At 40.7% G+C, this 14,759-nt stretch overlaps 1 protein-coding gene across 4 annotated transcripts in view; it reads left to right on the top strand.

The window, feature by feature from the left end:
- Positions 1–12,521, top strand: part of DGKQ (diacylglycerol kinase theta) — a 90,363-nt gene extending 77,842 nt beyond the window's left edge. For 2 of the 4 annotated variants that reach the window (XM_084834850.1, XM_084834849.1), the window contains exons 17-23: positions 635–783; positions 1,083–1,264; positions 2,966–3,066; positions 5,322–5,468; positions 9,324–9,435; positions 9,886–10,038; positions 11,256–12,521. In XM_084834850.1, the coding sequence (XP_084690976.1) occupies positions 635–783; positions 1,083–1,264; positions 2,966–3,066; positions 5,322–5,468; positions 9,324–9,435; positions 9,886–10,038; positions 11,256–11,354 (943 nt within the window). In that variant the 3' untranslated portion in view covers positions 11,355–12,521. Of the gene's footprint in view, positions 1–634; positions 784–1,082; positions 1,265–2,965; positions 3,067–3,212; positions 3,309–5,321; positions 5,469–9,323; positions 9,436–9,885; positions 10,039–11,255 lie in introns of those variants that run through there. The other 2 variants (XR_014787849.1, XR_014787848.1) reach the window with 2 other exon arrangements.
- The last annotated feature ends 2,238 nt before the right edge of the window (positions 12,522–14,759 follow it).

The raw sequence follows: 14,759 nt of genomic DNA on the forward strand, positions 1-14,759 counted from the left end.
AACTAAAGCACGAAGAAAAGAAAAACAAAACACTCAACTAGGAATGATGGCTGATGAATATCAAATGGTGTAAAGTTCGGCTGGAAGATTTAATTGATAGATTAATCAACTAAAGCCTATGTTGGGGGCAAACATGTTGAGAGTTAAGGTCTTGGCTTCTTAGTGCTATTTTGGTTCTAATACTTTATGGCATGAACAAGAAAGTATTAAATTCAGCCTTTTCTTCTAGCAAGAAGTAGTCAATCTTTTTATTAATTTGTGAGCAATTTTATACTTCCTTCAATATCTCAAAACTATCTATTCTGAGTAGCACCTAGGCTAGATCCAAAGAGCAACGTCTGGTACACTCATGGGTGTTGGGCATGCCCAGTGAGATTTTTGACTACTTTGGTTTTGACCAACAGACCCCAGTCACAAATCACAAGCTGCTCTTTGAATAACTGAAGCCCAAAGTCCCCTAGGATATGCAGAACTTGTCATACAATTTTTAGATCTTGGCCTCAGTCTGTTAAAAGGCAGATGGATCTATTAATATTTTTGTTTAAATGGCTGAGAGAATTAAAGAGGCCTGAATATATTTTTGGATTTACAGTATTTGTACAATAATGTTGTGTTTACTTTTTTAATATTGAAGATTCCATACCTTCTCTCAAATTCCATATTTCCGAATACTGGTATGTGGTGGTGATGGCACTGTTGGTTGGGTTCTCGGTGCATTGGAAGAGATCAGGCACAAGCTCGTCTGTTCAGAACCATCTGTGGCTATTTTACCCTTGGGAACAGGTGAGTTGACACTGGATTTCAGGAACAAAAATGGCAAATTGCTAAGTGTGCTCATGAATTCACAGATTTTCCCCACCCCTCTTGAAATAGTCTCATTTACTGTTGTAAGCAGAATATTTGCTGTAATGATGTTACCGCGAGGGCAAGTACTGCAAAATTTTTGAAGCATTTTAAATTTGCAAATGACTATTTAGGAGATAAATGGGGAATAGCAGCTGTATTGACTGTCTGATTAATTTGGGGGTAAGGCCTTTTGCTTTTGTAGAAGTTGTTAATGAAAACTTGTCCCATTTGACCAGGTAATGACCTGGGAAGGGTGCTGCGCTGGGGTGCTGGATATAGTGGCGAAGATCCATACTCCATCCTGATATCTGTAGATGAAGCTGACGATGTACTTATGGATCGCTGGACCCTTCTTTTGGATGCTCAAGAGGCTATTGAAAGCTCAGAAAATGGTGTGTTAGAGCCTGAGCCTCCTAAGGTATTTTTCTCAGTCTCCCGCCCCCCCCAAAGAAAGAGGCTAAAAACCTTAAACTCGTTAATGTAATAATTAAATAGTTCAGTAAAGTACTAGGAGCTAGTTTTGGCAAATCCCAGCATCTCTCTTGCATGTGTTCCTGCCCGTCCCGTCTCCCCCACCCCCCAGCTAACCAATCAGGAAACCATGGGAGAATCTTTTTTCTCCCCAGCTACCTGGTCCATTATTTATTTATTGCATTTATATCCCACCTTTTTTCCTCTTGCAAGGAACCCAAGGTGGCTTACATTATCCTCCTCCCCCTCTCCATTTTATCCGCACAACAACACCCCTGTGAGGTAGGTTGGGCTGAGAGTCTGTGACTGGCCCAGAGTCACCCAGTGAGCTTCCATGGTCGAGTGGGGACTAGAACCCAGATCTCCCAGCTCCCAGTCCAACACTCTAGCCACTACGCCACGCTGGCTCTCTCTCGCTATGATGCATATTTTCTCTTGCCATAGTCTCTCCCACTTCTCTTATGCTCATACCTGTCTCTTTTTCTCATGCTTATCAGTCTCTGTCTCACTCTCTGCTCTTCCTTTCTGATGAATATGCTGTTCATGGCGAAGCTTCTCAGCTTCAACAATAATACAGTATTGATAGATGATATAGCTTAAGTACAGCCCATGTATAAAACCTATTTTAAAATATAGAATGCTGAGTCCCTGTGAACATTTCTCCTTTTAAGATATATTCAAATGTGAATTTTTAGAGACATCTAATGTACATCAATTATATATTTTTTCCTTGTCAGAAAGTTTGTTGAGAAGCATTACATGTGCCAGATATTTAGTAAATTGTTATTAGGGTATATGTTTTATTAGGATTAATTGGATCAGTTAATTGTTAGTTTCTATTTTTCAAAATGTCTTGTAAAATCAATATAGTTTGCCTCTTGTTTCCTTTTGTAAATCAGCACCCTAGCATACTGTTCTGTTCTAGGGTAAATAGCGGTAGCAGGAAAATGTTATATCTTTTGCTGCATAAAATGAGACCACTGAAAACTCACCTACCTAGCCTCTTGAAATATATTATAAAAAGAACATACTGGATATATTTAACTTCAGTGTTTATTACAAAATTTATTCTATTTCTTCTTAAGCTCTCTTTTTGAACAAGGAAGTTCTAATTCAAATAATGACAATATTTTTATAGGTGTTTCATATCATTATAGCATATCAATTTTGCGGCTTATCAGTGGGAAACTCAGTTAAGACAAGTCAAGGACAATGTTTCAATTTATTTATTTTATTTATTTCCATCCTTATATCCTGCCCTTCCTCCAAGGAGCTCTGGGTGATATATATGGGGTTACCCCAATTTATCCTTTCAAAAATAGTGTGAGATGTGTTGTGTTGTGTTGTGTTATGTTAGAACTTCATGGCTGAGCAGGGACTGGAGTCCAGGTTTCTTTGCTCCAGGTCCAGCACTCTGTCAAGCATTTTATTTTGTAGCTCCTTTATATTTGAAGGGTAAATAGTGGTAGCAGGAAAATGTTATATCTTTTGCTGCATAAAATGAGACCACTGAAAACTCACCTACCTAGCCTCTTGAAATATATTATAACAAGAACATACTGGATATAATGCGAATATTCCAGTCTATTTGTTGAAAATTAGAAGAAATCAGGACTAAATTGTAGGACTTTAATTCTTTTTTTTCCAGATTGTACAGATGAACAATTACTGTGGTCTTGGAATTGATGCGGAGCTGAGTCTAGGTTTTCATCATGCTAGGGAAGAAGAACCAGACAAGTTCAATAGCAGGTATCTGGGTCTAACAAACACTCTTTCTCATTGGTATTCCTAGAGAACAAAAGTACATGTATTCTTATTGCATTGACACTGCTGGGGATGGATGAGTATTTTGTTCATGCTCTGATATTTTTGGTATATATGTTTACATCCTCCAGGGCATCAGATATGGCTGGAGAGTGGATGTGAGTTTAGAGCTGCCCCATAGGGCAAAAATGGTTTTATTCACACTTAGTTGCAGCAATATGGATCAGGTGGGTGTGGAAACTACTTCTGTGTGTCTTCTTGCCCTGCCATCTGTGAAAACCATGTGGCAGGACCAGTGGTATACTTGGTTTCTGTATGAACATCACTATAACTGATTACCAAAAAGTGTACACTGGCTAGTGGCTGTTCAGAGAAACTTGCTTTCACAATTGCCAACCATAATTAATTGGCCTCAGTTTAATCCGCCACCATAAAATCTGTTTAACAATTTGAGCAGTGTTATGAATTATAATGTTGTTGTGGGTTTGCCTTGAAGCAATGCTAGATCTCAGTTTGGGGTTTGAATAATAGAGTATTATGGGCCAGTTCTTACTGGTCAGCAGGCAAGTTGCCAGCCACATCTTTGGTTATGGAAATTACAGGTAAATAGCCCAGAAAAGCAAGGAAACTCAGAAGAATAGGTGGCACTCTTCCCCCAGCCCCAGCTAAGGATGATGTCATCTAGTTCTCGTTCCCTCTTTCTGTCTCTCTGTGTATGTAGAAACAAAGAAACTTCAGTTAGAGTCAGAGGGTGCTTCCAGATGGAGGGATCCTAGCTGCACAGTGCCTTTTGATTAGTAGTCCTATTCTGTCTTTTCCTCTAACAGATTGTTTTCTTGTAAGAAAAAAAGATGGAAGAAGTAGTGGGAGGATTACAAATGGAAGATGCCAACATCTCTGTCTCTCCTCTTGCCCCCCCAATAAAGCTCGGTATTTTAGGCAGGCTGACTGCATAATAAAAGCCTTGTCTGGAAGTACCCAGAATTAGAGGGAGACAGAGTGAGTTGAAGGAAATAGGCATCATCTGAAGGTGCTGGGTGTCTCTGGAGACAGGATAGGTGGCAGTAGAACTGCTGTTTCTAGGAGTGATAGGCTATGTATCTCCTCCCATGCTCAATTGTATATTTGTAAATAAATGCAAGTATTATATGTATATTAAATACGTATCTCTCCTCCAGAGGAAACCAAACATGGATAAGAGCTGCCCTTGAAACTTCTCACCATGTGGGGAAGAGGGGAGTGTGTAACAATATGTTGCTGAAAGATGCACAATTGTTTATTATCTGTCTTAGTTTAAGCCCCATTGAGAGACAATTGAGCCTTGTTGCTTTAAACAACTCTGTGCATGCTTACTGTGGGATAAGCCCCTTTCAGTGTAGCTTCTAAGTAAACAAACCGTTCTTTTCAGTTTGAATTCTATTTGCAGTTTAGAGCTCTCTGGCCACAGCATTGATATTGCCATTGAGAGATTTATTCTGCTGTTTTGTACTTTGAAACAGCAGCTAACAGACAAGGTCAGTAGGGTCTGGTTTAAGTTGCCCTATTCATGGGAGTCAAAGTATGAAGTTGGGCGTCAGATGGAAGCAAAGGGATTGTGTGAGGGCTCCCCAGTGGGTCCTAATTGTGGCTGATCATGTCAGTCAACCCTCTCTTTGGAAAATGTTCAGTTCATTGCAGTCTGGACCTCTAGCGTGCCTACTTAATTTAAAAAGGAGAAAGTGAAGCCCTCTGCAGGCAATCTTATGAATGTGTGAGGGCTCAAAGTGTGTCGGGGGCCAGGGTGACACGTACTGGCCCCACCCCTCCATTCCTGTGTGTGCCCCCCCCAGCAGCAAAGTCTGCCCCCTCAGCGGCAACGTCTGAAGAGGCATTCTGCCTGTGTTTGCTTGAATGCAAGTAGAACTTTCTGCATGACTGTGGAGCCTAATTTCACTTAGAGTTCTACTTGCCCTCAGGTGGATGAGAGTAGAACTATGCTTCAGACTTCGTTCCTTAGCGCAGCAAGGCCAGGGACTGAGTGGGCAGGGCCCAGCAAGTGCGGGGATGCAGGAGAGCAGGCCAGCACGCGAGGCCCTGCCCCCTTACACGCTTGGAGCCCTCGTGCACTCAGGAGAATGCCTGAAGAGGGCTTTTAAGCCTCCCTTAAAATTTGTCCTGGTGAGGAAAGCAAAACTAGTGATGCAACGTGAAGCTTGCAGTTTGTGTTGAATGAAAAATGAATGAAAAATCTCTCTCTCTAGGTTTCACAACAAAGGTGTCTATGTAAAAGTTGGACTGCAGAAAATGAGTCACACCAGAAATCTTCATAAAGAAATAAAACTTCAAGTGGACCAGCATGAAGTTGAGCTTCCAAATATAGAGGGCCTTATTTTCATTAATATTCCCAGGTAGAAACCATGCATCTGTCTCCACATGCGTGCAGTTTCATCAGAGTTTTTGTTTCTCGGTGCTCATGTTAAAGTTGCATCTTGTCCTGTATTTTAATAGCCAAAATTTGTTCATTAATAGGAGGTTCTTGGGGCTTGTTTGTATTAAGAGTTTGCTGTGAGCCAATATATTGGCCTGGTTTGAATGTAATAATGTATTTTTTTTATTGCTATGGGCATGGGGTTTGTGTGCTCCTCCTCTGGTGTAGCTGTCAGGAGGAGACTGGAAGCTTCTGCTTCAAGTTTAGCTTGCATCCAATCCTTACGCTATGCTTCATCTTAACCCTCATACACTGGATGTAAATCTGGGGCATCTTACTATCCCAATCCATTTTGCAGTGAGCCTGGGGTGATAAAATGCCCCCACAAAAAACGTGTCTGTGCTGTGAGAAGAAGTAACTTATAAGCTCTAAATATTAGAAAAAAATAATAAACTGTCAGGTAAAACTTTATGTAAAACATTTATTACTAAGAACTAACATTTTGGGGTGCTTTGGGGTATTTTTCTACCCCCATAACAAATCTGCCTCTGGCGAGGTAAATGTTCGCCCAATGAAATTTTATGGCTTGTGCCGCCTACTGACACCCGGAGTACTTAAGCCTGCTTCCTTAGACCTGTTTTCTTTGGACAAGCCCCAGGACATTTTTACACCCCAGTACATTGCTTGTGTTCAGGGCTTAAAGACACTGTAATGACGAAATCAGTAGATTATTGGGGTATTTTATGCCTGAGATGCGTTTTTTATTTCCAGAAAGAAAATGATAAATAGTAAGTGGCTGAAAATTGGAGACAGTATGTAGGTGGCAGAATTCAACAATATCACGGGAAGGGTGTGTTGTAGGCCTACATCTATGTAAATTGTGCGGTATAAAGTGCACTTGGGGTAGGTTTGCCACCCCACCCTAATTGATGAGGGTTTTAACTATAGTTAGTTGAAACAAGCACTTTCATATACTGTGATTTGAAATTGACTTCTTTCAACTAACCATAATTAAGACCAACTCTAGTTTGTCTGGGTTTGGACGTAATGCTTATCTCCAGTTAGTCTTAAATAGAAGCAAAAGCTTCCGGACCTCTCCCCTGCTGGAAAAGGAGAGGGGACGTGCCAAGTCCAAGGCTCACTGCATATTGTTCCTGTAATTATAAACCATGGTTTAATATTGTGTCCAAATGAATGAAGCTGATGTGTAGACTTTAGCTTAGCCAGCAGCTCACCTGCAGCACTAATGCACTGCTTTGAAGAGAGGCAACCTTTTTTTTTTTTGCCAAGGTATACAAAATACAAAAACATGTAAAGATACACTTAAGTTAGCTTACACACTCTGTTCTGGCTATTCTATTCATTCTCCCTCCTGCCTTTGTCCATTCAGCTTGGGATATGACCATATGAAGCTGCCTTATACTAGGTCATACCATTGTACTGGTATGACCTATCATTGTACATGATACCATCAGTACTGTTTGTTCCAACCGCAACAGCTTTTCATTGTCTCAGGCAGAGCTCGTTCCTGTCCCTGCTGTCCAAGAGGTTTTCAACTGGAGATGCTAGTGATAGATCCTCAGACTTCCTTAGTGCAAAATATGGCCTCACACCACTGAATGGTGACTCCTCTAATACAGAGTTGTGACATAAAATGATGAATCACATACCTGACAAAACCATCTTCCACATGGAGTTGGAGGGGTGACAAAAAAAAGAAACAAAAACCCTGGTACCAATGTATTGTGGGAAAAAATGGACAAACCTTGGGGACTCAATGCTGCTGCATATGCCCACTTCCGAATAAACTCTAGTTATTTATTTGTAATGGGTCACAAATGGATTTGTAATGGGTTATATTTTTTGAAAGTCACTCTTTGAGGGCCTCTGTGCATATACTGTAATAGTGAGTTTCTGTTTTAGCTAAGCAGTTCGATTAGCCAGTTGATACAGTATGCTTGCTGCTTTAGGCAGTGTTCAGGCGATATCTGTTTTGTTGTGATCTTCATTGTTGAGTGTTAGTAGATTAGTGTAGGGTTCAGCCTCGCCTCCACTTTGTGTAATGTTAATTTTTTTAAAGCCTTCTAAAGTATCCTAAAGTGCCCTCTTCAGGTCATTAAGTCAAAAGCAACGAGTCTACCAGAAAGTTAGCAACTTCCGGGATTATTAAAATAATAAGCTGCACATCTCTGCTCCTGATGCCATCGATGCCAGCATCTGAGTCTGTAGACTACCAATTCCTCCTTAAAGGGTTATGCTCACTCTGATTATGCTGCCTTTATAGCCCATGCTTCTTGGGCTAAATACTCCTATAATTTGGGCACAATTCCAGTCTACTGAGCTAGTGCTGAAAGTAAAATACCCCTGCAGTTGAGGGGGGTCTTTACGTTGGACACAGTCAAATTAATACAATGCCCATCACAATTTTTACTCCCTGTGGTCAGTGGTATCCATCCTGTTTCCAGTCTGATGCAGATTGTAATACTGAGGAAGTAGCATCACACGCATGTTTAATATTGTTGAATTAGGACTGGGGAGACCTGGGCCGTGAAGCTCACTGGGTGACCTGAGGCTGGTTACTATCTTCTGGCCTAACCTATCTCACAGGGTTGTTGTGAGGATAAAGATGGAGGGATATATACACTGCCTTGAGCTCATTAGAGGAAAGGCAAGGTATGAATGTAATAAATTGTTGCCAATGCTAAATTGTGAGGTTGGAAAAGCTCACCTTTAATAGTAGGTTTGAGGACATGGGTATGGCTTCTGAAAGGAAAGTAAGATTGGAGATTGCACTTAATCAGATGAGATGTCCTCTTTGAGCCCCTAAGGCAGACTTCCTCAACCTGGTGTCCTCCATATGTTTTCGATCAGAATTCCCATGAGCCCTGACCACTGGGCATGCTGGTGGGAGCTGTAGTTCAAAACGTATGAAGGGCACCAGGTCAGGGAAGGCTACTGTGAATGAATGGCGCAGGAGTTGCTACTCCTACCTATGTCTGCCTCAGTGCATCACCTTCACTACATCCTCTCCCTTTAATGTGTAGTCACTGTGGATCAGGGCAGTTCATAGGGCTACTTCATACACTGTGGCAACAGAGGAAGAACAAGTTACTCTCACTTCTTCTCCTGTCACATGGTGGATGGGGAGATGGGCATCACACTTCCGTCATTGTTTCTGTCAAACATTCGATGTCTAAGCGCAAAGATGTCTGTCTTCTGAACATTTGTATTAAAACAATATAATTCCTTTGTGTTAGGGATTGGTAACATCTGGCCTGCAGGATTTCCCCATCTGGCCTTCCAGCTCCATGGCCCCACCCAAGAGAATACCTTTCAAGCAAGCTTTCTCTACCGTTGACAAGGAAACCCCCCTATTTGATCAGTAATGTCAGCGAGGCATTCAGGGAAGGACATGGCTGGGGTTCGGAAGGGAGGGCCGCTTCCTGATGTCATCTGGGAGGTGTCCTTGGAGGCAATCTGGCCCCTTGGATCAGAACTGTTCCCCATCCTTCATTTATGGTGTAATCCATTTGGCATAGCATTTTCTTTAGGAGGTTCTTATGGTACACTGAATTTTTTTAAAAAGGCACTTTAAAAAAAAGTTTGTTGTTGTTCAGTCATGTCCGACTCTTCGTGACCCCATGGACCATAGCATGCCAGGCCTTCCTTTTCCTGCGCTCTCTCCTGGAGTGTGCTCAAGTCCATATTCATTGCATTGGTGATGCTATCTAGCCATCTCATCCCTTCTCCTTTTGCCTTCAATCTTTCCCAGCATCAGGGTCTTTTCCAGTGACTTTTAAAGTTACCTATGGTTATCTTGTTGTATTCTCTCCAGTTGGGGATCCGGTGCTGATCTTTGGGGATCTGATAATGATAATCGGTTCGAGAAACCAAGGATTGATGATGGCTTATTAGAAGTTGTTGGTGTCACTGGAGTTGTTCACATGGTAAGTCCAGTGTAACACCAGTTCATTTGACTAAATACATCGGAACCATTAGCACCTAATTTCTAAATATCTCTTGGATTTGATCCATTTGTAAACACAATGAGGTACCAACTTTAATAGTGCTTTTACCCCATTAGACGTGGCACAAAATGATTTAACTTGTAAATCAAATTAAATTGATATTTAAATCAAAAGTTGTAAGAATACACTATGTTGTTGGTCAGACTATTCTCTACACATTAAAAAAATGTTTTGAGGCTGTATTTTGAAATGTTTCATGAGTAAAACTTTTAAAAGATTTCTAAAAGTGTAAACATGCAGTACATGGATATTACGAGTTTTACTAATTCTTGAACTTGTAAAATGTGTTTTTAAATGCTTAGTGGTTTATCGTATCATTAATATTTGTTTTTTTGAAAAGGACTATTCTGACTAGATTGCTCTTAATAGGGTCAAGTGCAGGGTGGCCTACGTTCAGGCATCCGGATAGCTCAAGGCTCCTACTTCCGTGTAACACTTCTGAAGCCAATTCCTGTACAAGTAGATGGAGAGCCCTGGATTCAGCCACCAGGGCAGATAATTATTTCTGTAGCAGGACCAAAGGTATTCATACATGTGTTGTGTCAAATATGCTTTATTTATTAGGAAAAAAAGGAACATCCCATCTTTTAAGATCATTACTCTTAAAATACATGCACCTTATGCCCAATAGTCTGTAAATACTCAGAACAGTTTTCTTGCCAGGTTCAGACATTCAGATTTGCCAAGATACACATGAGCATTGTGCCTACTGCCCCTTCCCTTCTCTCTGCTTGGCATGCTACGCTTTGAAGACTTCCTATGTTAATTAACCAGAGTTTCCCATTATGCACAAACCGGCAAACTATGGAAACTTAAGATCGGTACAAACCAGGATCTCAAACCATCTTCAAATCATGGTTTCCAATAATAATTTATTCTGATCCTGGTAACCAGGATCAGATATAATGGGAATCTCTAGTTAGTTCACCCAGGAAGTCTTCAGTGATGATATGCTAGAAAGGGGAGTGCAGATACAAGGCTCATGTATATCTCAGCTTAATAAATGGGGATATGTTATATTGAAACTGGACTGTTGACTAGGGTCTCATTCTCACTGAAGTGGTAAATCTTTATCTCGGTTGTACCACTTCAGACTGCAGGTGGAGGCTCGCATGACTGAATATTCTTCCATGCAAAAACATTCCTATACATAGAAAACTGGCATATCGGGGGAAGGCTAAGCTAGAACTTTTCTCCCTGACACCCAGTTTTCTGTGTATAGAAATGTTTTTATGTATGGAGGAGCATTGACATGTGAGCCCCCACTAACCATCTAAAGTGATACAGCTTTTTAGGGGCTGCAGTGGGAAGGGGAGCCTGAAAACCCCTAGTATTCACACAGCCCTTTCGATTCTGAACACAGTTCTATAATCTTTAAAGCTGCTTGCTTCATATATTCATAGAAACAAGCACGCGTTAAAGACTGAGTAAATATCCACTTCTTTGCCATTCTGTGTGTGTGCGCGTGCATGCATGTGAGAGACATGTATTTTTTCCCCCCAAGTGTGTATGCTATGGAATGGTGGGGAACCCATGTCAATTATGCTGTCTCCTTTAAATATTAACCCATCTACTATAACATGAGAAACAGCCGTTTACTTTGCATTTTGCTACTACCTGTAGATATAAAAGAAGAAAATTGGATCTACAGCTGCTGTTGACATTTAAATTATTCTGTATTCTTTCAGGTTAAGGATGCTTTTGAATAAATGTTGTCTTTAACATTTTTTTTATTACAGGTTCATATGTTAAAGAAATCGAAACAGAAACAGAAAAAAACTGGAAATGTAAAGGACTCAAGAACTGAGAGCATGTCAATCAGTGAAGTGGGGCGCTGATGGAAGAAAATATCCACAGAGGCAATGCAGCACACCTACTATAGATGATCTATGATGTGGGGTCTTCCTGGTAAAACTGTACTGTACAGTTCAGGCTAAGAAGGGTTGCTTATGAGCCTGCTATTATATTCCATGTTCGCTGTACAGTGCCCATCCTATGGCTGACATGAGATATGTTTATACATCACCAATTGATCAGACATTTGCATTCGATAGCCCTTCTGCAAACCATTAACCAATTTTTGCTTTATGCAAAGAGTGAATAAAGCAGAGATCTCATTATACTGTGCTTTTTATACTATTTTTTTCAACATTTTTTCTCCCTGGGAACCACTTATTTTATAAAAAATAAGATTTTAGCCCTCTTAAAAAAATAAAAAACAATATTCCCTAATTTAAAGGTTTAAGCTAGCCCAGCATTCTCCAGAGTAAAATAACTATAATGAAGACCTTACAAATCTGATCATTTTATGTTGCTGATTCTTTGTGCAATAATCCTTTAAGTAGGATAGGGACAAATGGATTTAACCCAGTGGCAACAATCTATCCTCTGCTCCATTGGGTGTGCTGCCACTGTGCCAGGTTCGCTACCAAGTTCCTGGGAGTTCCCAATTACGGAAGGCCTTTCCAAGCCACACATCGAGGGATCCAGCAGCCTGCTCCTCTCCAGGTTGCCATACACAGGTTACTTGTGTACATTCTCTTGATTGGTGATAGTTGGATGCATTGCAGTGCACTCAGTGGAGAGCTGGCAGAGGGAAATGCTCAGTTGAATGGTAGGGGGATCAATAGCTTCGCATGGAATGTGCCCCATTGTTTAGTTGGTTTTATTTGTGTGCCATGAACACTTCCTTATTCCACACTACTAAATGAAACCCTGGGGGGTGGGGGGAACCTCCTACCATAATTTTAGCTATTTTTATACTGCACAACTTTTTTATATACACTGCAAGCTTCTGGTTTTCTACAGTACTGCATGTGTATTTCTTTTTTCATAATTCTGGTTTGATGTTTCTAATTCATTCCTAAAATCCTTTCTTTAAACTCTGCGAGACAGTTACTGGCAACTCAAATGCCAAATCTAGAACGTGTAATTTATGGCACAATATAGTAAACTAATCTATTTCAGCATTCATTAATACATATAAAGTATTGATACACTAAGTTGAAATATGCATTAGTTTATTCTCTTTTGAAAAATGTTCTAGGTTTTTTTTCATTCACACCTTCTGATTTCTGGTTGTGTCCATAACGGGCATGAAACTTGATCTGGTGTTTCTGTACTGATTGTGCAGAAAAAAGTACTGCACAGAGGGATCCTTGCTGATAAGACTAGTTTTCAGTCTGAAGGTCAGTGATAGCGAGGTATTATTTGCTTACATGTTTTTCATGTTAGTTTCGCTATCGGCATTTCTTAGTGTTTTGAGTTCTAGATGATTTTTCCTAGTTCATGATAGCAATTGACCTTACAAGAAAATGTTACTGTAGGCTGTATTCAGCGGTTAAGAATAAACCATGGTTTATAGTTACGGAAACAAACCATAGTGAGCCTTGGGCTGTCTTGCTCCCCACTGTCTTCCTTCAGTGCATCTGCGAGGAGATCAGAGGCCTTTGCTTCTGCTTTTGATCAACTGCAACTTCCTGTTGCATCTGAACCTAGGCAAACTGTGGTGAATCTTAACTGTGGCTTGTCGAAACAATAGTTAAGGTTAACCATAGTTTAAGGTTTGGATGCAACATTTAACTGTAGTTAATCAAAATCAGAAGTGAACGCCGCAGAACTCCTCATGGTCATGCTGGAGGGGAGGCTGTAGCACATGAACCCAAGGCTCACTGCGGCTCGCACCTGTAATGATAAACCACGTTCAAATGTAGCCAATATTGTTCTGTTGCTGGAAACCACAGAAGGAAAGCCAGGCATGATAGTTGGCTTGAGTTCAGTATTATTTCTCATAGCTCTAATAGTAAAAATAGGGAAATATTTTTGTAGAATACTGTTCTTCAGGGTGGCTGACCTCCTGAATTGTACCACGTTATGGAGAGAATATAATTACTCCTGAATACCAAAGCAGTAGCAGCACTGAACACTGTCATAATCATCATACAGATGCATGATTACACGCTGCAGAGTTTTAAAACGCTCCCCATTACAAAAATGCTGAGGCTGCCTTTCTCCATCTGAAAGTAGCCTGAGAAGGTCCTCTCGGTGGCTATCCCAGAAGCCATTGCACTGTACTAGCCATCTACTGCAATAACCAATCCACGTGTGATTAATAAGAACAGGTCAGCCTTGCCACATGACGATTGCCTTAAAAAAAATGACTGGTGGTGCAAAGCAGTAAAAGGAAATTGGAGCTTGGTGGGAGTGGATACTTCTTCCCTACTGCCAAACATTCCATATGGATAAAGGTAGGCAGAGGAGGGAATTGTGGTGTGCTTCTCATTGGTATCGCATACACTAGCCAGGAAGCGACTAGGACATCTTGCAACCCACAGGATCTGCAATTGCATTGCGTATTCATTCGCAGGGTGGCCTAGTGTGTCATGCTGCCCTGACCAGTAGGTCTGGTTTACAGGAGGTATCTCTATTTGCAGCAAATCTCTCTGTGGATGTGTGACTGCTGCCTAAGCAACTATTCCTTCACAACTGAAGCATGTGCTAGAGTGTTGTTACTTTGCTGCTGCAGTCATCACTGCAAGATCCTCCTGGGAGAACCGAGCTGTCTGGAAAGGACCTTAAATAGACCCACTTAGCAAGACCTTACACAGATCAATGCTTCATGCCTACGTTTCTTCCATCGTCGGTTGTGGATCCATTTCTGATTTGTCCTATGTTTTCACAAAGTTTCCGTTCACCCGTTGCATGCCACGCAGCAAGAACTGCAAACAAAAATGCTGCAGCTTACAGTCAACTAGTTTGTATGCATCCGTCTTCCAGATTATTAGAACACATTGCAGTTTATGCATACTTCCACAGTATACAGAGTGAAACTGGGGAATGGTGCATATATTGTAGAAGATGTCCTTATAATAAAAATTGGAATTGCCTTCTTTTCTTGTAGACATTTTGGGCCTGTTCAGCTTGTTAGATCCTTATGGTTTGCATGCAGATATTTGTTTAAAATGTCTATGAACTAATCTTTTAGAATTAAACATTTTTTCCTCTTTAAGGCATTTATAAGCCACCAGAATCATACACGTATTTTTATTTTATCAAATCTTATTTGTCATGTTTAAAATAAATTAAATAAATAAATAAATAAAAATGTGGCTTGGCCAGGATCCAAAGAGGTACAAAAACTAGTTCCCTAAGCAAACAGGAGATTTAAATTTGTTTTTCTCAAATAGCAATATCCCCACGCCATACTATAGCCTTCCCCAGCCTGGTGCCCAACCATGGCATGC

Source organism: Heloderma suspectum, chromosome 2, assembly GCF_057233095.1.
Source record: "Heloderma suspectum isolate Gila_16-S chromosome 2, 16-S_ref, whole genome shotgun sequence".
Taxonomy (NCBI): Eukaryota; Metazoa; Chordata; class Lepidosauria; order Squamata; family Helodermatidae; genus Heloderma; species Heloderma suspectum.